Genomic DNA, 27,593 nt, shown 5'->3' with positions numbered 1-27,593 from the left:
AAGGTGTGTGTTGCACTCAAGCTGCACACTGTCTCGTATGGTTGGATACGGGGCATGGTGTGAGCTGACTCAGCAGGCTCGAAGGAAACACCTGGGCCAGCAAATGCTCTGTCGTACCTACCTTAATTACCTAAGGTTCATTGAGAAGGTACCACTGGGAAGGTACGCAGTGCTACTCGTAGCTTCCATTCGTTCGACTGGTTGAAAGCTGGAGGATCGTGACGCGGGACCTGAGGAAAGACCGGGTCCTGGGGAACGCCCTAGGAAAAATTGCAAGCGCCGACCACCAACCAGAAGCGCCCAGTCGCTGTCGCAGTTGCACCTGCCACTTCCTTTGCACTTTAGGGTATCCGCAACTTGCGACCAATTGTGGGCGGTGACGCTGGCCTGAGGTTGAGTGACGGCAGAAAACCGACCCACTCTTTCTCGACCGTGCTCGCGCCCCCCCTGCACTGAGGTGTGGCCTGGTTTTTTTCCCAATAGCTGGCCCCGTCACCCGTCGCCCGGTCGAGCCACACCAAAAATCATCCAGCACCAAAATCTTCCTGTGCTTTTGCAAGCCAGACTACCATCAAAGGCGTGTTGGATGCGCTGTTCGGCATCACTTTCTTGATCGCTGCGCCATCGCGTTTTGTTGCTGTCGAAGCTGCAGCCATCATTGAGTGTTTTTTCAATCCAATCGCATCTACCCTTTAGCAGTTACTTCTCGCAGTTGCGCCTGCTTTCCTTTCCTCGCCCGACTGGCTTTGTCTGCGAATCCTGCGTGAATCGAGACGCGACTCTCCCCCCGAGACCGAGTCGACCGGCGCAAACCTCATCACCAACGACTAATTATAATCCCGAAATCGATTCTTTGGTCGTCGCACATCATCATGGACCAAAGAAACAGCACCCCGCGGCCCCGCCCGTCGCTCAAATTCGCGAACCGTAGCTACCAAGCTTCGCCTCTGAACCCGAACAAGCGACTCGGCACCCCCAAGACTGCTCCATCGCAGAGAGTCTTGAACCGCGACCCCATGCCATCGAGCAACCTCAACGCGAGCACCATCTCCACCGCAAGCAACCTCTTCCGCTCCTCTACTCTGAGCGCAAGCTCCAACACTACCCCCTTCGCTCCGAGCTTGCCCGCGAGCACCGCCAAGAAGGTCTTCGCGCCCGGCGCGACTCCCGCTTCTCAAAAGGTCTATCGGGAGAACATCGCCCAGGCGACCCCTCGCGGCATGGCAGCCAAGTCAACCTCGGCCGATCTCTTCCAGATGCGCATCCCCTCCCCGCCTCCCGAACTGTCTGGAGAAGTCCTCGCGCGAGATATCCCCCCTGAGCTCGAAGCCAAGGGTACCGTGTACGCCGACCAGTACCTCAGCCACTTGGTTCCGGCCGAGTACGACGACTTGCAGCGCCGTCAGCTTTTCTGCGTTCTCGATCTTCGCCGCCTGAAATACGCCGCCAATGAGATCTTCACCAAGAAGGATTGGAAGCTCAACATCATGAACTTTGCAAAGGAATTCGAAAAGAGCCGGAGCTTGATTATGCTCAGATATGGCTTGTACGAGTTCAAGAACGTCAAGCCCTCAGAGGAGGTCTTAAAGAAGTGGAGGTCCGCACATGGGTTGCCTGAGCCTGAGGAGGAAGCTGCGGATGCCAGCCCATCCAGGCAGACTACTCGTTCCAAGCGCAAGGCTGAGGACCAGCTGACTCCCAAGGACGCGGCCCTTTCGTCCGCGTCTCCCAACAAGAATAACAAGAGGCGCCTTGTGGACAGAGAGGATGAAGAGCCGGCGACGCCGGCTACGGTCAAGAACAAGAGGAAGGCAACTGTTGAGGATGAGTCGGATGAGAACCAGCCCAGCAAGTTGCAGAAGTCTACCTCGACACCCTCAGCCACAAAGAGCATGTTCGAAAAGATCGCCAACAACCAAGGCCCCTCTTCAACGCCCAAGGCCGCACCTGCCCCTGCCCCCGCTCCCAAGGCTGCGGAGGCCAAGCCCAGCAGCCTCTTCGGCGCCGCACCCAAGCCCGCCAACAACGACCTGTCGCGCTCTGTTTTCGAGAAACAGCTTAAGCCTGCCCAGGCATCCAACATCTTTGGCTACTTGTCTGATGCTAGTTCGGCAAAGAACAGCGGTGTGGAGGCCGACGCAGAGAGTGAGACTGATTCCGATGACGAGGCGGAACCCAGCGTTGCCGCTAGTGGTGGTGCCGAAACGCCGTTGGGTCAGCCGGCCTCGAACCTCTTTGGTGCTAAGAAGCCTCTTTTCTCTGCTGGTGCCGCGACTGCTCCTTCCAGCACTTCGTCCGACGCCCGGGAGACTACCCCCTCCGGAACTAAGAGTCTGTTCGACCGCGTGACTAAGGGCAACAATGGACAGCCTCTCCGCGCGGACTCGGCTGAGCCGGCCCCGGCCCCTGAAAAACCAGCTTTTGCGCCGGCCAAGGAGGCTGCTCCGGCCCCGGTTAACGCTACCTGGAACCCCAACTCCCCGATCAAATTCAATGCCAACCCTGCGCCTAGCAATGGACTTTTCGGTGCGTCCACAAACGGATCGAGCTCCATCTTCGGTGCTAAGCCTGCAGCTCCTGCAGCTCCAGCATCCAACCTGTTCGGCGCCCCGAAGCAAGATGAGAAGCCCAAGGCCGAGAAGCGGTCTGCTCCTGAGGAGGACAAGGGCGCGGAGTCCGATAAGGAGAACGACTCACAGCGCCCTTCCAAGTCCCCCTTTGGCGGCTTCTCCGGTTTCCAGTCGAAGCCATTTGAGGCACCCAAGAAGGACGAGGCAGCTCCCAAGCCGGCTGCTCCGCCGACTTTCGCGTTTGGTGCTTCCGCTCCCAAGGCGGAAGAGCCCAAGCCTGCCGCCCCAGCTTCAAACCTCTTCGGTTCCCAAGACAAGCCTGCGGGCTCTGTCATGCAGTCATCGACACTCTTTGGCGGCAGCAAGCCTCAGGAGACTCCCGCCCCCGAATCAGCTAAGCCCCTCTTCGGCGCTAGCACATCGAGCACTTCGACTCCTTTCCAGTCGAACCCTCTCTTTGGTGCCCCGGCACCCGCGTCGAGCACCTCTAACCTTTTCGGTGCTAAGCCCAATGACGAGGGTTCCAAGGCGCCGCAGTTTGCTCCCGCGCCCGCTGCGGCTCCTGCCTTCAGCTTCGGCGCCAGCAAGCCGACCGAGTCCGCTGGTTCTCCCTTCGGTGGTAGCCCCATGAAGCAGGATGGCCCGCCGGCGAAGAGACAGTTCAACGCACCCGCTCCCTCTGCCCCGGCCGCACCATCTGGTGGCATGTTCAACTTTGGTGGATCCCAGAGTGCAGCCCCAGCTAACCCCTTCGGCGGCGCTGCGCCTGCGCCTCAGACAAACGGCGGCTCCAGCGGTCCTCCAAGCTTCGGCTCTGGCGGAGGTTCATCCTTCACCTTCAGCGCCGGCGGTGGCGGCACGAGCTTCAACAACCCCTTCGCATCTGCTAATGGCGGCGGCTCGGGTTCTGCTCCCGCGCCTTCGGCCGGTGGCATGTTTAACTTTGGCGGCGGCGGATCTTCCGCCCCCTCGAGCAGTTCTACGCCGTTCCAGTTTGGCGGTGGCTCGTCCGCGCCTGCACCTGCGGCGGCAAGCAGCAGCCCCTTCCAGTTTGGGGGCGGCGCTCCCGCTCAGCCTGCTGCCCCTGCTGCCTCGACTCCCACCTTTACCTTCGGTGCGGCTAATGGATCTGCCAGTGCTCAGGCACCTGCGTCTCAGAAGCCGCTCTTTGGAGCGTCAACCCCGGCGCCTACGAGCAATCTCTTTGGCGGTGCCAAGCCTGCCCAGCCTCCCTCTGGAGGTATGTTCGGTAACCTGAACCCCCCCGCGGGTGCCTCTACCACTGGCACAAACTCACCCTTTAACTTTGGTGGTGCCTCCAGCCTAGCTACGACTCCTGCCACTGGCACTCCCGAGCCGACTGCGGAAGCCGACAAGGCCGCTGGTGGTGAAGGCGACGACGCTGATGGCAAGCCTCACGAGCAGCTCAAGCTTACTGAGGGTGGCCCCGGCGAAGAAGACGAGGAAGTTCTCCACGACGTTCGCGCCAAGATTATGAAGTTCATTCCGGCCGGATCCGAAGAAGACAAGGACAGCGGCGACGAGAAGCCCAAGAACAAGAGCCCTTGGTCAACTAAGGGCGTCGGCCCGTTCCGTATCCTGAAGCACAAGAACACTGGCGCGGTTCGCATGCTGCTGCGCGCGGAGCCTCGCGGGCACGTCGTGCTCAACCGCTCCGTTCTGCCTTCTGAGACATACAAGGCGGACAAGAAGTACGTCAAGCTCACGACCTCGAACGAGACGGGCAGCGGCCTCGAGACCTGGATGGTGCAAGTCAAGACGGAGGACTTTGCCAAGGCGCTGGCAAGCGCCCTGGAGACCCACAAGTCTGCCAACGCCAAATGAGGTCAATGATGGAAACGCAAATGAAAAGGATTATGGAAGAATGCCATAGCAAGTGTTTTTTGTTTTTTATTCTCCGTTTTTTGGTCTGAGTCTTATACTAGACGGAGAGAAAGTGTATGTCTTGTTTGTCTGTAACGGACATACATGTGATGGAGTGTTGGGGTTTCGCGTAGCGACACAAAAAAGAAAGGTAAGGCATAGCATTGCTCTTTTGGCTCGGCGTTGGGACACTATTTTTTGTTGTTTTGGTTTTTATTTTTCTTCTTCACTCGTTTCCTCTCGAGGTTGCCGGGGGTTATTCGTACTCCGTATCCTCACTAGGAGGGCGGACTTGTGAGGATTGAGGCAGAGCGAGGCAGAAGCCGAGGCTTCTGAGAGACATGGCGAGAGGGAGGAGGATCCGAATAAAAAGTACAGTTGTAGAAGTTACATTGGGAGGAATAAGGGAATTGTAGTACATTATCAAGGAAATTGTGTACCCTGACTTGAAGTTTTTTTCTCCGTGCTTGCTCTAAAGTTGAGATTGTATGTTGTTGGCCAGACTTGATTCCATTCGGCGTTCAGCTTTGAAGACTGCTTCCTCTAGAAGTTTGAGAAGTGAAAGTCTGCTTCTCATTTAGGGTGACAGAGAAAAAGCAGCCAGTGTGGCCGTCCGTAGATCAAAAGCTCTCTCTGTTGCCGTGTATAGGCGCATGCTTGAGAACATGAATTCAAGCGAGCCCGCGTTTGCTGATATCTCGTTTGATGCTTTCTTCCTTCCTTCTGTAGTCCGTTTTCCTATTTAAGCATTTCCGTTCCACGAGTTGGATAGAGAACAAACCACATTCTGTCGCGCTGAGCGGTGTCGTAGGGAATGAGCACTGATTGATTCATATGGGGACTCTGGACGGCTTGGTTAGGCTAGGTTGGAGCCCCCCTTCTAGCGAATGGATGTCACATGTATCATACCCAATAACTTGACGGAAATAAAGATCAGTATCTTGTGTCGTCCGTCTGGCGTGAGGTATTCAACATGGAATAGGGGTCAAAAGCTGAGAGGGGTTGATAGGAACTGGGATTAAGTATGGCCTGTGAGAGTTTGTCTTGGGAGTAGGTAAAGGGAGATGGTCTCCGTCGTTCATTGTCTGGTTATAGACCTCCGGGTACTTCGTCATTCAATGATCCTTCTCCGAAATACAAGGAAAGAACATATGTCTTGCTTTGGGAGCTTACTATAGGATTTGTTGGAGGTGTTTTTATACTAAACGACATCCCCCGCTGGGAATCATCTCAGGGCAGAACGCCAAGCACGGTACTTACTTACCTGCTTGGCAAATCATTTCAATAATACATCTTTGTCAAGAGGCACTTCACTAGCTGACTTCCTCTAAATCCCAACGCGTCGTATCAAATACAACTAGAATCCTACGGGTTGAACATCTTTTTGTTGCCTGATTTGTCCGTATGGTCCAGAGAACTCGAGGCATCCTCTGGAAACGCCTGAGAAGCATCCAGTCGACCGCTACACGATGGTTGACACATCCCTACTAGACTAGTGTCCAGGTCACGAAGATTACGTCGAATGGTTCCAAGCGGCTCAGCGAGTGTTCTTCTGCGCGCAAAGAGAAATCAGCAGTCGTGTGTTACACGATACACTCGGATTACTGTTGCCTATGCGGCACCCGAGAAGGCTGAGATGGGCGATGCCGAATTTGAGTGACAGTGAGACACAAGATGTATGTAAAAATAAACGTTCCGGTCCCTGGCATACAATCGAGACGTTTTTTGTTCGTATCTATTGGATCAAGGGAGCTTTTTGGCCCCCGCAGCCTGATTTTGACGATATTCCTTCGCGCGCTAATTGGCTGTGATCCTGCGCGGTGCGACGCACACGATATGCATGTAAGCACGTAGCCTAGTCACAATGATGATCTTGTAGGGGGGCTGGAAGGAATGACGCAGCTGCGCGACTATAGCACAATTTGCCGCTGGTTGAACCATTGATATATAGTGTCTTCGTATGAACATCCTGGAAGCTCGAAACTTCGAGTTTTGGCTCATCACTCGCAAACGCCACCATCAGCGATGTTGAGTAAATGGCAGGCCGAGGTCTTCATCCGACGATATTTGCCTACGTTAGACGATCTTGATTGGATTCTAGGAGCAGTCTCATTTTCAATTGCGTCGCCAAAGGCCGACGTAGCAGTCCGACATGGCGGCTAATCACAACCTTGGGATGGACTTTGACAGCTATGCCTACCAGGCTGGCGGACCACGTTGGCCTCAGATGGTGTACAATATCTACAACTCGAAGGACCCGGCTGGTCCTATAACTGTCGAACTTCCAACCGCTTGGGGGTCTAAATCAATCGACGCCCAGAAAGACTGTTACGATCCGAAATTCCTGTTCCATGGCTCGGCTCCAAACTCGTATGGCTGTGCCGCCATCGCGACTTCAGCGTTACTTGTGCAGAATCATGATTTCGTCGCCGACAAGACTGTCAAAGAAGCAAATTCAAAAATCAACTTTGGATCTCTGGATGAATTCAATGCCTCGCGGGTCATCCAAGCAATCGTCAGCTGCGTCGAAGCATCCTGTACTGGCAACAACCCATTGGGAGACTGTGACCCGGAGGTAGCGAAGCTCAAAGGGAGTCAAGCGGTACCCGGTAGTATGGACGTGGTCTTGAGTGGTCTCACTTCCTTGTGCTCCTTCCTGACGAAAGAGCCAGAAGCTGATATCGCTGGCCCTGGGGTAAGAGAACATGAAGCTGTCGATTCTGACAGAGGGCGGACTCTGAGCTGACAATGCGATAGATTGCTGTGTCGTACTACATACAAGTTGCACTCTGCATCTGGTTCTTTATCTTCTGCGGCCTCCTTCCTCACCAACCAGACTCCTCAACCTTTTTCAGCATGCTACGCGTCATCAGGTGGTTCTTCAGGAAATGCCGCCGACGTTCCGACGCAGAAATTGACCGCCTTCGCTCGACCTTGACACATCTACGCTCGACACGTTTTTCCGTTGCCCTGTGTTCTGCCATGGTGGAGTTCCAGGAGACGCAGGCCTTCTTCGTCATGGCGATCGAGGCAGCGACCCTTACCATGGTCATCATGAACAGCGAGTCTCTCGCCATCCGAGTCGACGTCGGCGCCGCCAAGGCGTTCGCCACGGCCAACACGCTGCTGGTCCTCATCACGCAGGCCATCATGCAGCGGAGGGGCATGTACTGGTGGTACACATTCATACTGACAGTCATTGTCTATATCCTATGCGCCATTATCCAGATGCTCAGCCTCCCGGCACCGTCCTCCTCCACCTCGGATCACGATCTGGAGCTCGTGGAGTGCGGCGGGCAGCGGAGCATCCTACAAACGTGTATGCAGTTCGGCAATGGCGATTACTACTTCGCCGACGGATATCTACAGTCGAGCGACAAAAGTACCTATTTTGTTATTTACACAGCAGTCATGGTATTCCTGACAGCGGATCATCTTGGAAATACCCCTCGTCTACGCAAGGTGAAGGACTCGGCACGTCAGGCTCTCGAAAAGCGCAAGATTCGGATACCTGGATGGGTTTCCACTGTTTGGTCCGTCTTGGGGAAGCTATTATGGGCTTTCCTGGTGTTGATAATGGCTACTTCTCTATTCGCTAATGTGGCCCAAGTCCGCGATTTTGTTCGATCAACAATGGGCAAGAAAAAGCAGTGGACGTTTGGCCAGGTCGTTGCGGTGCTTGTGTGGGCGCCAGTACTATCTAAGTATATTTACTACAACATTTGTAAGTTTGAATCTGGCAAGATACAGCGTGGAGCCTAGGCTCTTGAAGTATGACACAAGGGCTGACTTTCTGACTCTTTCAGTCGGCATTGAGCTCGGGGTTGGCAAGCGAATAGACAATCAGTACAAAGTCGTGCCCAACGAAGAAAATCCACCATCCACACCTACTGGAGCACAAGAACGGTTCGATTCTCAAAGGAACTTGGTAGATGATAGCAGCTACATCAGCTTGAGCACTATTGGGGATGGTCATGAAGATCAAAGACCCGCAAGGGTAGAGACAAGGTCGTTCTCAGGAGGTGTAAAGCGCAAACCGTTATCACCGAGGACAGACACTGAATTGCCTAGATAAGGTGCGTAGGGATGGATAGCAGGTGGATTGAAGTGTCATGTTGTAGGTCTCAATATAGCCCAACCACCTTACATTACGACTTTTCAGATGCGCCGACGTCCCTGCTTGTACTCGAGTACCCTCTAGTGAACTCATTCCTAGGCCTCTCCCAGGCTTCGAGATATTTCCACGATGTGGTATGCACAATAGACTTAGCCGTTCCGCAACGGGTCTCTGATGTGGCTGAGCCTTTTTGGCCTATCCGCAAGGTATCTGAACCTTGCTCTGGCATCCGCAACGGTTGCCCGCAACCTTGTATCATTTCCTGGAAATGCAGCCTTATGAAGACACCATGATGGCCAATATTTTACGGTCCACCTCGTGACGATGGGTTTCCTCAAAGCTTTCTCCGAAATGTCTCTTCCAGAAAGCTATATAAACGAGGCCGATTCTCTTCCAAGACCAGAATCTCATCGATCTCCCAACCCATTACATCACACATCTTGCTCAAGTTGATCGATCGTCTCTCACTTACACACCACCACACCTCATCAACTTACATACCCAACTCCAAACAAACAAACAACCAACCAACCAAAGTCTTCAAGATGCCTTCTCAGACTTCTACTCTCTACTTCCTCACCCTGGCCCTTGCTGCCACAACCTCAGCCATCGCAATCCCAGTCGAGGCTATTCCCACCACTACTGGCACCGCGCCCACTCCCACCATCAGTTCAGTCGTCAGCAGCTCCTCTACACTCGCCGCTGCTACACCCTCTTTTTCGGAAGATGTCCCATCAGAGGCAATGAACTGGAATTGGGCAGCCACCGCCCTTGACCTCATGAAGTCGAACATCAAGGGCAAGGAAGACGATTCCAACATCAAAGAACAGGAGAACGCTTCTGCTCCCTCTTCCATCGAGACCCCAGCTCTGGTTGTCCCAACAATAAGCAACACCTTCAGCACCATGGCCACTCTAGCCCCCAGCAGCTCCGCCATCGCCGCGCCCACACTCACTCTCACCCACGACACCGCAGCCAAGGCCATCCCAACCGACGAGGCCGTGGCCTGGAACTGGGCCCTCCCGGCCCTCAAGCTCATCGAGAGCCGCGAGCTCGGAGACTCCACCTCCTTCGCCAGCCGCCGCACAGGTGACAGAGCCGACAAGGTGGACAGATCCTACGTCGTCGAGGACAAGAGTGGGCAAGATTCCGAGCATCTTCAGCTCGATGAGGCCGCAAAGGAGAGCATCAAACAAGCCGAACCTCCTTCCCTGCCGCTGCAGACCGCCAGCCCTAGCATGGAGGAGCGATTCGAGCCTACCAAAGTCAAGGCTGACTTCACTATCCAAACCGAGACCCGTCTCTCCAAGACCATGGCGACTCCGGCTATCGAGGCTCGCTCTCCCACTCCTATGACGATGCAGCCCGAGCCTACGCCCACCGCTGAAAGCAAGGCGGACTTCACTATTCAGACTCAGACGAGTCTGATCGAGACTGTCGCGACTCCGACGGCTGAGGCTCAGATGCCTGCTGCCACAATCGCGATGGAGGCTTGAGACTCCTCGATGGGCGTGAGAGATGGAATGGAGGATCATTACTACCACAAGTAGTCGGTAGTCCCTGTGAGATATTCTCCTCAGGATAATAGAGTAGAAATACAGAAGGGATTACAAAACATATAACCTGTGACCATGTTCTTGATGCTTACTGTTCCGTAAGGCGAGTAATTAGGACTCGCATATCTCAACTCTTCCGAGTAATTATTTGCCTCGTGAACTATAAAAGTCCAATAGTATTCTGGATTACCTAGTAACAGCGGGGATACTTAAACGCGTTAGATGTACGTCTAAGAGGAATCATGGTGTGAGTGAGTGCCTCGAGACCTGCCAATACGCGCGAAACGGCTACCTCATTCTATTTCAAAACAAATTAAATCAGCAAACTCAACTCCAATCAAAACATCACAGGCCCTCAGCTTTCTTGTCTTATTCCACATGGAATATCTCACTCTGGACAGATAATGGTTTACGGAGATGCCCCTTTTCTTAGGTATAATGGGAAATCGACCGGCGTGTAAACATGATGGAGAGCAAAGGGGCGTGATATCCGCAAAATCAAAGACCATAGCGTACTTCAAAATCTAAACACCGACGACACCGACCAAGTGAGTTGCGGATAAAACGACCAAGATTCACACAGCCATCCCTATTTATACGTGCGTCGAGCCAGTCGGCAAAGTCAACGTGAAAGGGGCTTTCCTACCTACACGCAAACGAGCTTACTTTGAAACGATCCTGAGAGATTACCATTGAAGCTCCTCCTAGACCTGCAGAGCAGTATCCTCCCTATTCGCATGACTCCCCTTCCTCCACCCATCCGTCGGGTCCTTCTTGCTACTAACCCCCTTCTCAGCCCCAACCTTACCCCAACCACCACCACCAGGCGTGTTGATGATGATCCTCTCCCCAGGCTTCATCGGCGCGCTATTCTTCGCTCCCAGATTGAACCTCCGCTCCTCATACTCCACCTCCTCATCTCCCTTCGCCTCCCCAGAAGCACCCTTCAACCTCTTCAACGACTTCTCCCAGCTCCCCTTCTCAACCTTTCTCACCCACACATTCAACCCGGTCTCAGCGTCATCGCCGCCAGCGAGCCCATACGGCCTATACACCCGCCTCTCGCTCAGAATCGACACCTGCACGGGGATCCGGAACTCGATGTCCCTCACGACGCCATCACCGCCCCTATGCTGCCCGTCACCACCAGATCCCTTCCTCAACGAAAACTCCCTCAGAATCACGGGATACCGCCTCTCAAATACTTCCGAGTCTGTAATACGAGTATTCGTCATGTGCGTATGTACACCACTCGTGCCCTCCCAGGTCGGTCCCGCGCCGCTGCCGCCCGCAATCGTCTCGTAGTACCCGAAACCTTTTACCTCCTTCTGCCCCGTCACGTTGCCGCCGAACCCGAACGTGAGGTTGTTGCAGTCGCCCTGGCTTGCCGCACACGCCTGGAAGGCCTTGAAGATGACGTCCGTCACGCGCTGGCTCGTCAGGACGTTGCCGCCTACGACCGCCGCGCCGTCTGATGGCGACAGCAACGATTTGGGCGGGATCTTGACGTTGATGGGCTTTAGGCATCCCTGGTTCAGGGGTATGTCCTCCGAAATGAGACACCGAAGGCAGTAGATGATCGCGCTGTACGTCACGGCCTCAGGGGCGTTGACGTTGCCGTAAACTTCGGGCCCGGTGCCTTCAAAGTCAAAGACCGCCTCGCCCTTGTCAGCGTCGATAGTGACCTTGAGCCGAATCGGGCTGCCATCGTCCATGAAGTCCACAGCCTGCAGATCTTTACCTTCAAATCGCTTGCTAACCTCCTTCAGCAGGGTGCGGACGCACAGCTCAGCGTTATTCTGGATGTGAACCATGTAGAACTGCACAGTCTCCTCACCGTACTCCGCAATGAGACCCTCAATCAATGCGATACCCTTTTGATTCGCGGAGACCTGGGCTCTCAGGTCGTTGATGTTGTCAGCTAAGCATCGGGTTCCGCTGCAACCGGGATACTGTGCAGGTTCGTTATACAACAACTCCGTCACTCTTTTTTCGTCGAAACGTCCTTCGCTGACAAGCTTCTCGCTCTTGATTGCAGCACCCTCCTGGAAGAGCTCCTTTGAGTGAGGGGGCATACTACCAGCCGTGATACCTCCGATGTCCGCATGATGCGCTCTTGAGGCCGCGTAGAAGAGGATCTTGTCGCCCTTATCGTTGAAAGCCGGCATCACGAGGGTGATATCCGGCAAATGGGTGCCTCCGTATGAAGGATGGTTGGAAATGATGACGTCGCCCTTCTTCAAATCACCTTTCCAGATTTCGGCTTGCCGCTTAACGCAGGTGGACATTGAGCCCAGATGAACGGGAAGATGGGGCGCATTAGCTACGAGACCGCCCGTCGCGTCAAAGATGGCGCAGGAGAAGTCGAGTCTCTCCTTGACGTTGGTGCTGACGCTGGTTTTCTGGAGTGCTCTGCCCATTTGTTCCGCAATAGCCATGAATCGATGACCGAAAATGCTCAGCATAATCGGGTCGACTTCTCGTTCGCCTTGGTTCTTGGACGCCCTACAATCACAGGTTAGCGTCATGTTCTAGGATCAGTCTTGATCTTACATACCCATCTTCTTTGGATCCTTCCTTCTCAATGTCGATAACAACATGAGTATCGAGAACCAGTGCAGTAGCCTTTCGCGTGACCACAATAGTCTGCGTGCCATCCGCCAGCATGGCAGGTCCTTTGATAGTCTCCCCAGTGCTCAAGTCTTCAAGCTTGTACACCGGGGTATCGAGTCGGCCCTCCTCAAAATACACCTGCTGTCGGTTATGCGCCTTGCTCTGTTCCACATCCTTTCTCTTCAACTCCTTGAGCTGCTGGTCCACTGTCTTTTCCGCATGCCTAAAGCTCTTTCCAATGCCGCGGACGCGCACGTCATCGACAATAATGTCTCGATCGTCGAGGGTGAACCCAAACTCATAGCGGTGCTGCTGAATGAAAGCCGTGCCAAAATCCCAGTCCTTTGCGTCCTTCTGCTCGTCCTGATCCGGTCTAATAATCATCAACGCCGACTCGGTACCGCGGTACCTCATGTTGAGGTACTCCTCAAACACGATTTCCTTTTCCTCGAAGCCCTGGTCACGCAATGACTTGCGGGACTTGTCTTTGAGCTTCTCCATCTTGCTCTTCAGCTCGTCCACTGCCTTGCCGGGGTACTCCCAGACCTTGGAATCGGGCTCCTGGCGCTCGTCGACGACGTCCGCGAGTGCCATGCCGTAGGCTGACAATACAGAAGAGTACCTGTGAATAAGAATCTGCTGGATGCCGAGGGCTTCGGCAATGGCAACAGCGTGCTGTCCACCAGCACCACCAAATGTCGCCAAGCGGTGCTTGGAAGAATCGTGGCCCTTGGCTTCCGTAATTGACCTGATGGGTCTCGTCATAGTCTCATTCGCAACAGTCAAGAACCCGTACGCCACCTCATCGACGCTCATACTCTTTCCAGTCTCCTTGTTAACCTGGTCTGCCAGTTCCTGCAGGACCTTCTTACTGGCCTCGGGGTCAAGCCCTTGGTCCTCATTCTCGCCAAAGATCTTGGGGAAGAATTCAGGAAGCAAACGGCCGAGATAGAGATTGGCATCAGTCACAGTCGCCGGACCCCCCTTTCGATAGCACGCAGGACCTGGATGTGCACCAGCAGACTCGGGGCCCACGACAAACAGCCCATTCTTCCAGAAAAGCATGGATCCGCCGCCCGCCGCGACCGTGTTGATGTCCAACTGTGGCGACTGGATAGTAACACCAGCAGTCGTCGTCTCAAACACATGCTCGTACCGCCCCTCGCCGAATCGAGAGACGTCGGTGCTCGTGCCACCCATATCGAATCCAATCACGGGGATCTTTGTCTCTTCGTCGTACGACGTGATGGCGTACCCCACAACACCGCCGGCCGGGCCGGAAAGAATGGCCTTGAGTCCGGTGAAGTTCTCCACGTCGACCAGGCCGCCGTCGCTCTGCATAAACTCGCATCGGGCGCCCTTGGCACCTTCTTCCTGCTGAACGCTTCTTGTCCCCAGACCACCTTCAAATCCAGCCTGGAAACCCGAGATGTACTTTTTGATTGCTGGTGTCAGATATGCGTCCGCGCAAACAGATGTCGCTCGCGAAACCAGCTTGATCATGGGCATGAGTTCGTGACTGAGAGAAATGTGCTTGAAGCCAATTTCCTTTGCAATCTTCCCGACCAAGGCTTCGTGGTCGGGAAAGGTGTAGCCGTGCATCAAACACACCGCAATACTTCGGATACCCGAGTCGTAGACCTCCTGCAACTGATCCTTGATACTCTGTGCCTCGGGACGCTGTAATATCCTCACAGCCTCCCCCGATGTCCCCTGAACAAGCTCCTCTCGAGCTGCCTCTGGCGTTCCAGCCTTGGCAGACACTTCAGTCAAATGCCTCGTCGGGTCCTCCGCATAATCCTCCAGCGTAACGCGCTCATCAATCTCGACGACTCTCTCATAAAGCACATCCGGCTTTCGAATTGCCAGGTCGAAGATCTTGGGCCTGCTCTGGTTGCCGATGGCGAGACAGTCCTTGAACCCCTTTGTCACGACCATGGCGATCTTCTCGCCCTTGCGCTCTAGCAAGGCATTCGTGGCCACAGTGGTGCCCATGCGGATGGAATCGATCCTCTTGGTATCGAGGGCCTCGCCGCGGGGGATTTCCCGGTCGAGGAAGTGCGACATGATGCGCCTGATTCCCTCGAGGGGCGCATCTTCATAGTTGGCTGGGTCTTCGGAGAGGAGCTTTATGATTGTCTCTTTTCCGTTGAGCTCGCCGACGCAGTCGGTGAAGGTGCCGCCACGGTCGATGGCGATGCGGATGCCGCGGTCTCGTGAGTCTGAAGCCATTGTGACACCTCGAGGATATAGGAATGAAGGCTCGAAGATTATCCTACTCAGATTCTTGCTTGACTTTTGCAATTTAAAAATATCAAGAAGCTCCCCTGAAAAGCTGAATCAGAGTTTAAGGGTATAGACGAAGGCTAAAGATCATGAACTGAACAAGATGACCCGATGACAAATGATGTTGGTAAGGTAGGTATCGACGTCAACGGGATGATACCACGGAGAGCACTGCCGATAAGATAAGGAGCTTCGGAGCTCCGCACCCCACTACTAGCGTGATCTACCCCGCCTTCCGCACCCTTGGAGTAGTGGACGGCGGTGACATGCTAGTTGAGTGGAGGCGTTCTTGCACTTCCAGCCGTTGAGGTAATGCAGTGGGGAAGCAATTGCATTCGAGGTGTGTACTGAAGTCTACTTAGGTAGATAGAGTACAGATATCAAAAGAAAATCAATTGGAGTGACGAATTAAAAAAGAGTTCACCCCCCTCGGTGCTGAATTGGGGGCTAATCTCTTGGTGCTCATGCTGGGAATCGAACTCGAACTCGGAGCCTGTCGTCGAGTAGGCTGTTGGGCGTAGGTATTTAATTGTTGACCTTGAACCACTCCACCACCCAGCCAGTTTGACCTGACCCGTCGACCTAGACGGGCGCCTGCTGGCTGGTGACAGGAATGGAGTTGGCGGGACCTATATGGGTTTTCTGCGTATTCAGGTGGTAGAATATGCGATGGGATGAGGCCTTGGTAAAGTGCCTGAGGTTTGATCTGCACCGCTAGCTTTCTAGTCACGGGTTCGGTCCAACATTATTGCCTTACGGGATCCAAAGGTGAAGACATGCGGTATTACTTAGTTGCGCTTCCAAAGAATTCTCTCTCGTCCTTGCCTCAGTTCTCCGAGAGTGCGTTTAAAGCAGAATCGTCTCCCCTATAGCTTCAAGCGAAGTAATGGTAAACAGTCAAAGAACGCCGTCAATAGCTTCCTGATGTATATGTATGTCCGTCAATTATTAAGTATGTATGTATAGTAATCTTGTTCTCGTCCCCAGCGATGCCAAGTTGCCTAGCATCGGTCGTTTCCATGTCTTTCAAGTCATATAGTCTTACAAACAGCGACTGCTCTGCGCTGCGCTCTCTCGTCTTCGTATCCGATTGTTGGTACAGAAAGTGTGTATCGCGCCGGCGCCAAAGGGATGAAAAATGGTAGGGACTAGTGGGTGACGACCCTCACAGCCTGGAGCATCATGCCAAACATGAAGCCTCGCGCCACCTCTTGAATCTGAAGACTGTCAAAGATGCGTCCCAAGGCGTCGGTCGTCGCCGCCTGTCCCATAACGCCAGACAAAGCAGCCGGAACACCTCGTTTGATCAAGAGGTTGCGTGCCTTGATGCGCAGCTTTTCCTTCTCTTCCTCTGTCATCTCGGCAGGCCAGGTGGCCCGCTCCTCATCAGTCGGCATCGTATTCTCTCTCAGCTTGCGGAGGTGGTATGCGAGTCCTTCGTCCTTGGTGTTGGCGTCGATGACGGATTCCTGCATCATCTTTTGGATCGCGATCAAGGACGGGTTACCGGGTCGCAAAAGGAACGACTTTGCTGCAGCTAGCAGAGTTCGTCGAATGTTCCAAGCGGATGAGAGCGTGTACATCTCATTAATAATTGCGAAGACCAGCTCAACAGCCACATTGGTTTCCTGCTCCTGAAGAGGAGAGTATTGCCGTGCAGGCTTCGCCTCCTTCTTCTTCGACTGCGTCTGCGGAAGGCCCGGCGAAAGAGCCCCCGTGGAGTTGCGCGGGGAAATGACTTCGTCCATCTTAGCCTGCATGTCCCCTTGAGTAGGCGACTGGTAGTCTTCAGGCATCTCGTCCGGCGGTGGAGGCAGGTACTGAAGGTTCATGACATCGAGGCTCGTGGATGAGGGGGATCGAAGGGCGGGTGACTGCAAAGGCGCCAAGCTCGAGGCTCTACTATGTTCGCGACTGCCAGTAGCACTTGGAGTGTTCCTCTCCCAGCGATCGGAACGAGGCTTGAGGCTGTCTGCCTCGGTATCGCCTCGAGGGTCAAAGCTAGGTCGACGTTCCATAGGGGCGATCTTGCCTGGCTGAGTCGAGACAATCGAAGATCTTTGGCTGTCAAGACTGTCCCGACCCTTCCGAGGGCCCACTCCCGTCGTCGGCGAAGTCAGTGCTGCGTTTAGACTGGTAGTACTGTCCATCCTTGGTGGTGTTCCCGTAGACCAGCGATGATTTGTTGTTTGGATTTCCGACAACGAGGATGCGGTGTTCTTTCTGGGGCCGAGACCGATGTTGTTGAACATGCCAGTCACGCCGCCAAACACTGCCTTGCCGCCCTCCATGGCACCCTTGGGGCCCATTGTCAAGACGTCCAACATGTTCTTGCCAACCGTGTCCCACGGGAGACCTGACTTGGAGTTACTGTGGCCGTGGCCTGAATCTTTCTCAAGGAAGCGTTTCATGCCCTCGCTCTCTGCGAGTGACTTATACCAACAGGCGTCCTTCACATAGCGCTCCAGTTCACCACGTAGCGACGCCCGCGTGTGCGACTTCCAGTTAGGAAGCGCAGCATGCTGCTCGGTAAAAGCTGTCACGCCCGAAATGTTTGCAATACGTCTCAAGATCTCGTGCAGAGTCTCAAAGTCAGAGTACTGCCTCACAATCATCCAGCCGGGGTAGTGAGACGAAGATGGCTCAATCTGAACCATGTAGTCCCAATTGGGCTTGCTTCGAATACGGTTATTGTCGTTGCCATCCTCATACAGAGTGATGGTAGCGTTGTGCAGTGTCAGAGGAAGCTTGCGAGAGCTCTCCTCAGGAACCTCGGGCTCCTCCTTCGCGGGCGGCACGATCTGGTCAAAGTTCAAAAATTGGGATGCGCTCCCGCTCGAGGCGTGTTTGGATGAAGGCTGTTTCGGCGACGACTTCTGGCTGGAAGAGTCCGTGACAGGCGAGTGCATGCTTTCCCGCTTAGAAACGTCGGACTCATTCGACCCACTCGAACCATTCGTTGACGGCTTCTCCGCGGAAGACAAGGACCTCGGTGACAGCTCCCCAGGGGAAGACACAATGTTGCTCTCAGTAGTCTGTACTGTCGGTTTAGACGCCGAGTCAACGCTCTGTCGCGTCTTGACTCTCTTAGCTTCTTCTTCGGCGATCAGAGCATTCATTCGCTTCATCTCCTCCATAGCTTCTTCCATCTCTTCATCAGCTTTGCTGAGCTGCTTCTTGTGTGAGACCAATGATCCTTTGCGGCGCTCGCGTTCCATATCTAAAGAGTTGCGGTTTCCCTTGGTCAGGGCGATGTTGCCGACGTTTCCGTCAATATCAATGAAGGCATTCGCATTGTTGACCGCGCTGGCAGCGCTGGCAGTAGCTGCCTCGGGACCCGTCTGCATGCCAACGTCGATAGCCTGACTAAAGTCTGGTTCTCCGGCTTCCAAAAGGTAGACGATCCAGGCATTGATCCACTCCGGCGACGAGCATGACTGCAAGGTCATCTCAAGAATGACTCCTGCCAGAATTTCCCGGAGGAACACGCGAGCAGGGTCGCAATTGTATGCCGATCGTTCCAGAAACCCAAGGAGGTCGTCTGCGACATTGTGGAATTTTGCAGCCTGTTGAGACCGACTCAGAAGATTGGCCAGATTAGAGTTGGGGTTTTCTTCGAGGTACTTGGAGATGACCTCTGGAGCTGTCGAGTTCGGTTCGTTGTTCTGGTCGGTGAAGGCAGAGGACAACTCGGAGAGGAAGACGATGAACATGGACGACGCATTGGTCATGAAGTCGAGGAATGAATCGGCGGGTCGTTTGCGGTAGAGGTGGTTCGACACGGAGAGGAGAAACGAGTTGAGGAGTCTCCGACAGGAAAGGGGGAACGAGCTGTCCGTCGGAAGAATCGGGTTATACCACCACTTGACGTAGTCGCGGATGACGGCGTCCACCAAGCCAGTCAACGCCTCACGCGTCTCGGGCTGGAAATCGTCGAATCCATGGATAAGTCGATCTTCCTCTTCCTCGTCGTTCTTGGGTGGCTCTGCGATCTTGACCAAGGCCAGGCGCTGAAGGACGTCAATTCCCTTCTCGCCTCGGACCGCCCGGGACACCTCTGGATGGCGCGCTTCGTACGAAATGAAGGCGACAATGCCGCCAAAAGCGCCGATCAGAACGAGTCCAACCTTTCCAAGGATGAAGTATGTCGAAGCTGCCAGGCCGACTGCAACAGCACCTAGAGTCTCGGGTGTCGCGGTCGACAAGAACTTGAGCACTTTGGTGACCAAGTCATCTTCTTCTTCCACCTTTCCACCCGGCTGTTGCGCTTCCGGAATGGCCGCCGCCGTTGTTGAGGCAGCAGAGGCAATCGTCGTTTTCTCTTCGGTCGCAGGGAGGATTGTGGATGGTGTCGTTGTAGTTGTTGCTGCTGTGGTTTCAGGAGCCGGGAGCTTCTCGTCGGTGACGGGAGATGCGCCGCCCGGTGGATGCACTTCGGCCGGTGTCGAGACCATGTTTGCTTAGTTCGTCGGTCTATTGAATTCGGGGGCCGCACTCTCTTTCGCACATCCCTGGCGCTGGAGGTGAAGACCAAGCGTGCATTAATCGAGCAAAGCAAGAAGCAAATTCGAGAAGGCTTCTGGCCGTAAGCAAAGAGCAATAGCAGCAAGCGGCGGTCGTCGTCAGCTGCAGGCGCAAGCTCTAAAAAAAAAAAAGTTGGCAGAGGACAGTTGGCCGACCTTTCCGTAAGGTGGTTTCTCGTCAGCCACACGCAGCTATGAGCGGTAGTGTTTCGAAAAAGTCCAGCAGAAAAAAAAAGAGGCGTGCGCCGACTTGAAGTGAACCAGAATCAGAATCAGATCTCGTTTTAGGGGGGGCCTAAGCGCTGATGGGACTGGGGGAGGACGGGAAGCGAATTCTTGTTGACGTCCACGGTGGAGTTTCCAGCAAATTGGCCCGCCTTGAATGGGAACGCAGATGTGCTCAAAATATTCGCCAAAGCTCTAGACTCCTAATTTTAGTGATGAACCCCTGTACCGGTCCAGTCGCTAGGAGAAAATCCCCGTGTTTCTGGGCAGTGTCTGTCCACTCTGGCTGCTCTGATTCCACTTGTTTATTAAAAACCGTCTGTTGGATCGTCAATAATTGCAGCATGCTTGGTAAGTCTGTACTCCGTAGGCATGGGATCATCAGCATTGGATGGGGGAATTAGATGGACAGATGGACAGAATATGGGGTTGAAACACATCTCAAGCAGCCGTAGAAGGACCATTCTGGTTCAGCTGGTTCAGGAGGCGGCAGATGCGCGCTCGAGGTGAGACAAGATAACGATGTCCCTTGCATCGAGTGACGCGACAGGGTCTCAATGTTGGAGATTAACGTCTTTTAGTGCTCTGCGCCGCAAAATTACCCTCCAACTCCCTCCCGTCCTTGGCGTGCAACGTCTGCCCCGGAAAGTAACCATATCTTCCACCCCAAGTGATTACCTAAGAAACCTGAACGGGGGTTCATCACGTGTCCTCGCGTCACATGTCTATGCGATGCCGATTACGTCACCTGTCCAAAGTCGCGACAGACCACTTTACTCGACAGACCGCAACGCGCCTGCAGTGTCGTTGACAACTCATTGTGCATGCGATTGACAACACATCAGACATTCTCAATTTTTCTAATTCAGCCTTGACAATCGCTGCGACTTTTCGAGCCTTACGTTAAGCCACAATCTCACCTACTATATCACCCATTGGTACCGCGAATTTAGCGAACGTCCAGTCAATCATGCCATTCACCAAGGGTACTAAACGCGCTGCCCCACGCGACTCGCGCAGCGACTCCGAGGACGAGGTCATCACCAAGTCCAACAAAAAGACCAAGACCGCAAAGAATGGCGCAAGCACAGATGGGGTCGATAAGGATGGCAACCCCTTCTGGGATGTGAGTTCAGTGTCTAACTTGATACACCTCATAGTTTAGCCTCCTAACACGCCTCTCTTCCCCTTGACAGCTCTCCAACAAGCGCCGCATAGGCCTCTCCCAATTCAAGAACACCACCTTTGTCAACATCCGCGAGTTCTACGAAAAGGACGGTGACATGCTGCCGGGCAAGAAGGGCATCTCCCTCACAGTACCCCAGTACGAGGCCCTTGTCAAGGCCATGCCCGCTATTAGCGAGAAGCTGCGCGCCATGGGCCACGACGTCGAGGACGTTGAGGAGGATGGTGGCGCCCCCACTGCCGTCGAGGCTCCGAAGCCCGCCGCCAAGGAGAAGTCACGAGCCAAGAAGTCCAACATCGAGGCCACCAGTGACGAGGAGTCGGAGTAGGATTCGGATTCGAGTGACGAGGACGACGACAACGAGTCTGAGTCTGATGCGGAAACGGGAAGTGAGCAGTTCGGTTCGAGTTCGAGTTCCGAGTGAGGAAAAGGGGGCAGGCGTTATTGAGATCAAAAGTTGCGCGCTTCTTTCGGATTTGTTTTGTTACTTTGTCCTGATCATGGCAAGACAGGGTTTGAGGTATGAAAATGGAGTGAGGATATGAGATCAACACGGTGTTCTAAGGAGTTGCAATAGCCGGCTAGCTGAGCTCGATGTTCAAAAGAAGTCCGGTTGTTATCTGACCATACTTTGGGGATTCCCCCCCGTCGAGCTCGTCCTCGGGTTTATGCCTCTATGCTTCCTTAATTCCTCTCGTTCACCTTCCCATCAGCCTTCTCGATGTCTGTTTGAGTGATCGCCGTCACGCAAGATATCGAGCTGGTTCTGGTATTTGCTACAGACCTCCCATAAGGCTGTTACAACCAAGGGGTGCTTCAGATTGACTCATGGTAGATCCAAAGGGGCCGCGAGCGCGGAAGAAGGGCACACACCCGTGATAGAATATCGCACTGTGAGATGAGCCAATGTCGTCAATCTTAAGCCAAGCACCAGATATCATTGTCCCAAAGTACTGTGCTACGAGAACATGGCTGCGCCTAGGAGGGCAGAATCCTCGTTCTTTCTTCGGGCTGTGTAACAACAACGTGCGCGAACTCGGGATGATGTTGATACAGGAATTGTATGGATGAACAGATACCACCTACATCTAATTCGTAGCTTCAGGCTCAATAGTTCGATGTCGTAGATAACGCACCGAAGGTAACGTGTTGAGACTAGTTGGGCAACGCCACACATATAGACAAGGATACTACTAGCTTGTAAAGTAGAAGCGGCTGGGACTTTTGGGGTTCGGTTAGACAGCTCATGTGAGAGACCAAGGCAACGGGATATTCTGTGAGAGGCTATGCATTTTGTATTCCTTTCAAGAAGAAATAGTAGGTCAAGATCGATGCTCAGAGATAGAAGAAGAACCCCGACCCTCAAAGATGAATGGTACGCAACGCCCCTATCTGGAATTTCGATACCAAAGTGGCCAATGTCCGGGATTCTTCCAATACCTTGTGCTTTAGAAGACGCCTATCAAGCCTGCTGTCGCAGTAAATATGAGGCAAGCTGCATCTGATGCTTTACGAGCCAGATAAAGCTAGAACGGTCTAAATTTCTTCAGCTATCATGCTTAACAGAACACCTGACGTAGATGGAGGGAAATTTGGCCCTATTCGAAGTTCTGTTGGAACATTCTTGAGAGACTGTCTAATAGATATGATTAACTCCGGATGCTCACTGGAATTATGGAGCAGTGGACGTCTTTACCGCAAAAGTCTTCCGGACAACCCTCCCTATTCGATAGAAACATTGATTGCATGGTTTACCACTAGCTTTCCATAGCAATTAAGGTTTGTCATAGATTATTGCAATGTGTGATATCTCTGAAGGATGTCTGTGAGAGCTATCCCTATGAAATAGGATAAATAAGAGAACATGCAAAAGGCAGACCTGTCGACGGGTACATTGGGCTGGTCAATTTCCTGCTTTCACAGAATCGTGTGCCATCAAGTATAGTTCGCAAGAACTAGACACAATAACATGTAAAACGATGACCTCGCTTTGCCCAGCGCAAATTAAACAAGACCCATACAGATATCATCATCGCGCAATGATAAGCGAGGCGTTTTCATTTCAAGTACTTCGTACGTTGTACCTGTTTCCGACCGAGGTTTACAGAAACAAGCTCCAGGCTTCAATTGGTGGCCTCAACGTTCATTCGCAGGCACATGCTTCCTTCTCTCCAAACCATCCGTCACCCGGAACCATTGAGAGTTTCCCTCCAATTTCAAATCCCCCAATTTCATGTTTCCCCCATGTCAGATGTTTGATGATCCCACAACGGTAATCATCAGCATTAAATTTCACTAATGCCAAATTTCTGGGGGTCCCCGTTTTAGTGTACAGGTTTGGGGTCCGAAAAAGATGTTAGTCGCCGGTGCTGCCCCGGCGCCCGTTGTAACCCCCCGCAATCCTCCCCTTCATTTCGTTGAAACGCTTCTTTCCTTTCCGTTGAAAACGGTTATCACAAAACGGCGTATTGATTACTCTGTCCGCACGCTGCAGTGGAAGTACCTTTGCACTAAGGTCTGATCCATGTCTAGAGAAAGTAAAGACGTTCTCGCCTTGTTTCAATGTTTTCTTCGCCCTGCGCCACAAATGTAAGAGACATTTACACAGAGAACACTGGAAACTAAGACGTCAAATTCTCACGATCAATGGCAAGTGCTGCAGGATATCTACTCGCGCCATTGCCTCGGGTAGTAGCATTCAGAAATAACGCATTTCTCCCCCGCTCTGGACAGCTGCTCGTCTCCCTCGCAATGCGAAGTTTGGAAAAAACCCTTCTCCTCCTCCCATTTTATCGTCGGGCCCAACTCAACAATCACGACCAAAGCAGCGCATCCGCGGCGTAGCCCGCACACACGGCCGCGAATAAGCCCGGAAACCCCGATCCGCTGACCGGTGGCTGTGCGGCCGGAAGGCCCCCTCCGGTAGACTGTAGATGACGACGACGGCCGCGTCGCCCCCGGTGTGCTATTGGTAATCTCGATCTTGGCCTATTTCTTCCTCCCTCAGCCTCCCTCTAGCTGTTGGCCGTACGAGAGACGCCGAGTTCGAACTCGCCGGTTTATGGCTAGAACAGCGTGAACAGGCTTAGGCTTACATTTAGAGATGCACCAGTGGTGAAGCTTGGAGATTTCTAACTGCTCATACGCTGGTCCCCTCTCCCAATCGTTATCATGGTCACCGAAGAAGACAACGCCGACATGCTTGGCATGAAGAGCAGATGAATCTCCTTTTTTGAAGTTGTCGTATCCACCAGATACATACATAGAGGGTGGACCAGAAGGGCAACTCGATCAACTTGAGCCTTGATCTCCAAGACCTTGTCTTTGGGTTGAGTGTCCTCTGATGGCAGGCTGGCATGGATTGCGCTCTTGCGGCGTCAGCCCTTCCTTACGGCTTCTATCTTGTTTTGCGATCTGCAGGACCGGGACGTGAAGTTCCTCATGCCTCGGGAGCTCCTGGGACCAATACAGGTACGAATACTCACTAGCTAGAGAAGGGGGACAGACGGGTATGTCTGGTTTACTTTTGGTTTCCCACGACGATGAGCTCTATGAGGTTGCCGACACGGTCAAATAGCATAATACATTGCCGTAAGATGCCACGACCGCCACTATCATCCTTTGTTTCGTCAAGTGAAGTCATTTATGCCCTGGTTTGTTCGTTCTACGAAAAGATACCGTGACCGGTGTAGGATAGTATTTGGCCTCCAAATCGGAAGTTACAAATTCTTCCACTTTAGATGGTGCAATACAACAATGGAGCTCATTGACTGCAGTCCATAGGATGAGTAGTCACACTTTTCGACGTCGGCTTTTCGAAGGGTGGATCGAGATTTATAATGAACCCGCCATCAAGTATTGCATATCGGCGTAGGAATGAGGTTCTCCATCGTGGGTTTTGGATGACCACACTCGTTTACACGATGAACCTCTCATCACTAGTTCTTGACTTGACTCAGTCGGCTTATAATTAGGCAGCCATTTAGGAAAATAATTACGAACGCAAACACAGCTTTGTAATATGATTGCCCAATCCATATCAGTCCACAGAAGCTCAGCCACCATCAAACACGCACCTTCACAGGACAAGGGACGAATCAACTTGGCTTCACTTCCACTGAGCGGGAACCAACAACTTGGCATCGTCGCAACCGTCGCGATACGCTGACAGTTAGTATCTGACGATGCCGGCTACGGCATTTACCTCGGGCTGGCCCGCCAAAGTCTAAAAGGGGAGCTGAGGGACTAGGGAGACCGCGGCACCGAAGACGACAGACGGCAAAAAGGTTAATGGGCTTTTGAGGGGGGAGGGGAGCTGACGGACGCCCGCAAGTCCGCAGATACTGGACAGAGGAAAAAAAAAAAAAAAGGGCTCGGTCTAGAATGGCAACAGTGAGGTGCGGCAAAGAGGGTGTGGTGTAGAGTTCGGATTGATTTGAGTTTGGGGAACAACATCGGATTATCGTCATTGATGGGAAGTCAGATATACTCCAGTGGTGGACAGCAGATTTTTGGGGACACAGCTTGGCCACTTGGAGACGGCGGTATCATGTGACGATCAAACAGCAATGCAAGGCCACATGCCTCGGTCAGCGAAGCGAGCTGAAGAGCGTAAAGTAAGGTAAGGCCTTCCCGTTGCATCGCTAAGAAACGGACATATGGGATGGGATGGGATCGGATACCCTTAGATCTCTCTTGTTTCCTGTTCCTGGGATATTCAAGCGAGGGCGCGTCATTCCTCGTGGAGGCGGAGACCTAGAGGAAGCCCATTGGATTACATAGGCGCGAGAAAGGCGAATAGCAGCGACGGGTGAACTTGTTATGGCCGCAGCAGGTTTTCTGGCAACGGATGAGGCGATTCAGCCCCAATGGCGGGGAACAAGGCCGCCCGGGTCGGTGTGTGGCGTCGGCGGGGAAAGAGCCGGGTCCGGGTTGGTGGCTTTTTTCTCGGTGAGGGCAGATTCCGCGCATAAGGTAAGGGTCCTCGAGGGGCTGACAGAGAGGCGAGGTCTTGGGCGCTGGGGTTTGTGAAGTCCCGCGTATTGTGTTTGAGACAATGAGTGCCAGTGGTGGGAATTGTTTGAATGGCGAAGGCTTGAATGCGAGAAGAGAAGACCGAGGAGTGAGGCTGAGCAATCTTGAAGTGGAGACGCAACGGGAAGGCATGCAGGCACATGGCGCACGACAGGTTGGAGGCCGTGATCCGTGGAGGCGTCGTCACCTTGGGGGCAAGTGTGGCGTCGATACGTCTTCTCTTTCCAGTTCTCTCTCTCACTGCGTATGTATTTTTAATTTTATTTTTGGAGACACACGCAAAGGTTAAGCCCCCGCAATGGAACTTCCTTAAGATGCGCATGTCTGTAGAGGTACGTACCTACGAGGTACCTTTCGGAGCACTTGCCCATGGCCCATGCTTGAAGTCTGAGGTGACACGGTGAGTGGTCGTTGGTGAGGAAGGAGGGCCCCACAGCGTTTGACCCCTGGTCATCAAAGGGAAAGCGCCGGTTACCCTGTCAATGGGCTTCGGAAGATGGGCCCCCTCTACTGCGTATGAGGTGCGTGGGTGCTTAGAATTAAACAACGGATCCCAGCAGCACATGCAACCACGGGAACGCGACACATCGAATGGGCGACGAACGGCTGTTGCGGCACTTGCTGATTGCTTGGAATCTCTGGCGATCGTCGCGGGTACCTTGCGCGGCGCAGCGAACAGTACGGAGAAGGAGGGAGAGAAGAAGGAAGGAAAGAGGGCTCCAACTTGCAAGTCGAGGGTGGAAGGTGTCACGATCCAGTATGTTCTTACTGAGCCTTTGAGATTCGGATTCGATTCGGATTCAGATTCAGACCATGCAGGCACCCCGTATAAGAGAGAATACGAAAGCTTGTTGAAAGTGATACTAATGTCTGGCAGATGAACGGACAGAAAGGCCGGGCGGGAAATCGGACAGGTGGACAGACATTTTGACGGCTTGCCATGCCATGCAGCACCTGCACTGGACAGCAGTATGATGTATCCGTAAATTAGGGACAGACTTTCACGTCACTTTCATGTAAAAAAGTTGCCGTCGTCTCTGGCGTGGCCATCCCATCCACACATTTGCTCGACATTGCCGGCCTGGCTGTCTTTTTTTGCTTCAGGGACCCAATCATGGCTCGTAATCAGTCGCATCCCTCACACCCAAACCTGGAAAGCCAGGACCCCCCCCATCGCCATGGTGTTACTGTTGGTTGCCCCCCTCTCCGAAATGGAAGCCTCCCCGCCAGCCCGCTAAGCTCGTCACACGCACCACCAGTCCATAGTCCACCACCACCATCTTTCACAAAATTTGGGTTGCTGGCATCCGCAGGCTTTCAGAGCCGGAGGGGGACCCTGACAATGTCCACCCGTGAGGCCCGCGGCGACGTCACCCGCCCCCCAATTGCTCCGATGAAGGCCACAAATCACTGTCCGCACCTTGAGAAGTCTTCTCGAAGCTCTTGATCAGGTACAAGGAAGTGGGAGGTGTTGGAATATGCACATCCTCTTAAGCACACCAAGTAAGGTACTTGAGGCAAGGTAATCTGGCACTAAGCCGATATCAAGAGTATAGAAGCGAAAGGCGCCGCGCCACACTTGAAACGCGACAACTCAAC

At 53.4% G+C, this 27,593-nt stretch overlaps 5 protein-coding genes across 5 annotated transcripts; 4 read left to right on the top strand and 1 right to left on the bottom strand.

The window, feature by feature from the left end:
- Positions 1-519: 519 nt before the first annotated feature.
- Positions 520-4,883, top strand: HER10_EVM0000200 (RanBP1 domain-containing protein). The gene has a single exon (XM_035469994.1). It carries the CDS (start codon positions 873-875, stop codon positions 4,413-4,415), a length of 3,543 nt encoding a protein of 1,180 aa, XP_035337894.1. The 5' UTR covers positions 520-872; the 3' UTR covers positions 4,416-4,883.
- A 1,723-nt stretch (positions 4,884-6,606) lies between these two features.
- On the top strand, positions 6,607-8,529 carry HER10_EVM0012583 (uncharacterized protein; the record flags this gene model as incomplete). The annotated part of the gene is made up of 3 exons (XM_035481976.1): positions 6,607-7,149; positions 7,212-8,178; positions 8,261-8,529. 3 exons carry the CDS (start codon positions 6,607-6,609, stop codon positions 8,527-8,529), a joined length of 1,779 nt encoding a protein of 592 aa, XP_035339020.1.
- A 587-nt stretch (positions 8,530-9,116) lies between these two features.
- Positions 9,117-10,067, top strand: HER10_EVM0003516 (uncharacterized protein; the record flags this gene model as incomplete). The annotated part of the gene is made up of 1 exon (XM_035473191.1): positions 9,117-10,067. The coding sequence occupies one exon, from the start codon at positions 9,117-9,119 to the stop codon at positions 10,065-10,067; it is 951 nt and encodes a 316-aa protein (XP_035338190.1).
- Positions 10,068-10,725: 658 nt separating this feature from the next.
- HER10_EVM0003767 (5-oxoprolinase) lies at positions 10,726-19,480 on the bottom strand (the record flags this gene model as incomplete). The annotated part of the gene is made up of 4 exons (XM_035473431.1): positions 10,726-12,632; positions 12,685-15,018; positions 15,513-15,595; positions 16,187-19,480. The coding sequence occupies 4 exons, from the start codon at positions 19,478-19,480 to the stop codon at positions 10,832-10,834; spliced, it is 7,512 nt and encodes a 2,503-aa protein (XP_035338214.1). The 3' UTR covers positions 10,726-10,831.
- A 1,079-nt stretch (positions 19,481-20,559) lies between these two features.
- Positions 20,560-21,925, top strand: HER10_EVM0001321 (transcriptional Coactivator p15). Its single transcript, XM_035471075.1, has 2 exons — positions 20,560-20,900; positions 20,971-21,925. Exons 1-2 carry the CDS (start codon positions 20,745-20,747, stop codon positions 21,286-21,288), a joined length of 474 nt encoding a protein of 157 aa, XP_035337977.1. The 5' UTR covers positions 20,560-20,744; the 3' UTR covers positions 21,289-21,925.
- The last annotated feature ends 5,668 nt before the right edge of the window (positions 21,926-27,593 follow it).

This window comes from Colletotrichum scovillei (assembly GCF_011075155.1).
Source record: "Colletotrichum scovillei strain TJNH1 chromosome Unknown Contig00001, whole genome shotgun sequence".
NCBI lineage: Eukaryota > Fungi > Ascomycota > Sordariomycetes > Glomerellales > Glomerellaceae > Colletotrichum > Colletotrichum scovillei.
The sequence above is the reverse complement of the archived record's forward strand: the minus strand, read 5'-3'. Positions and strand labels throughout refer to the sequence as shown.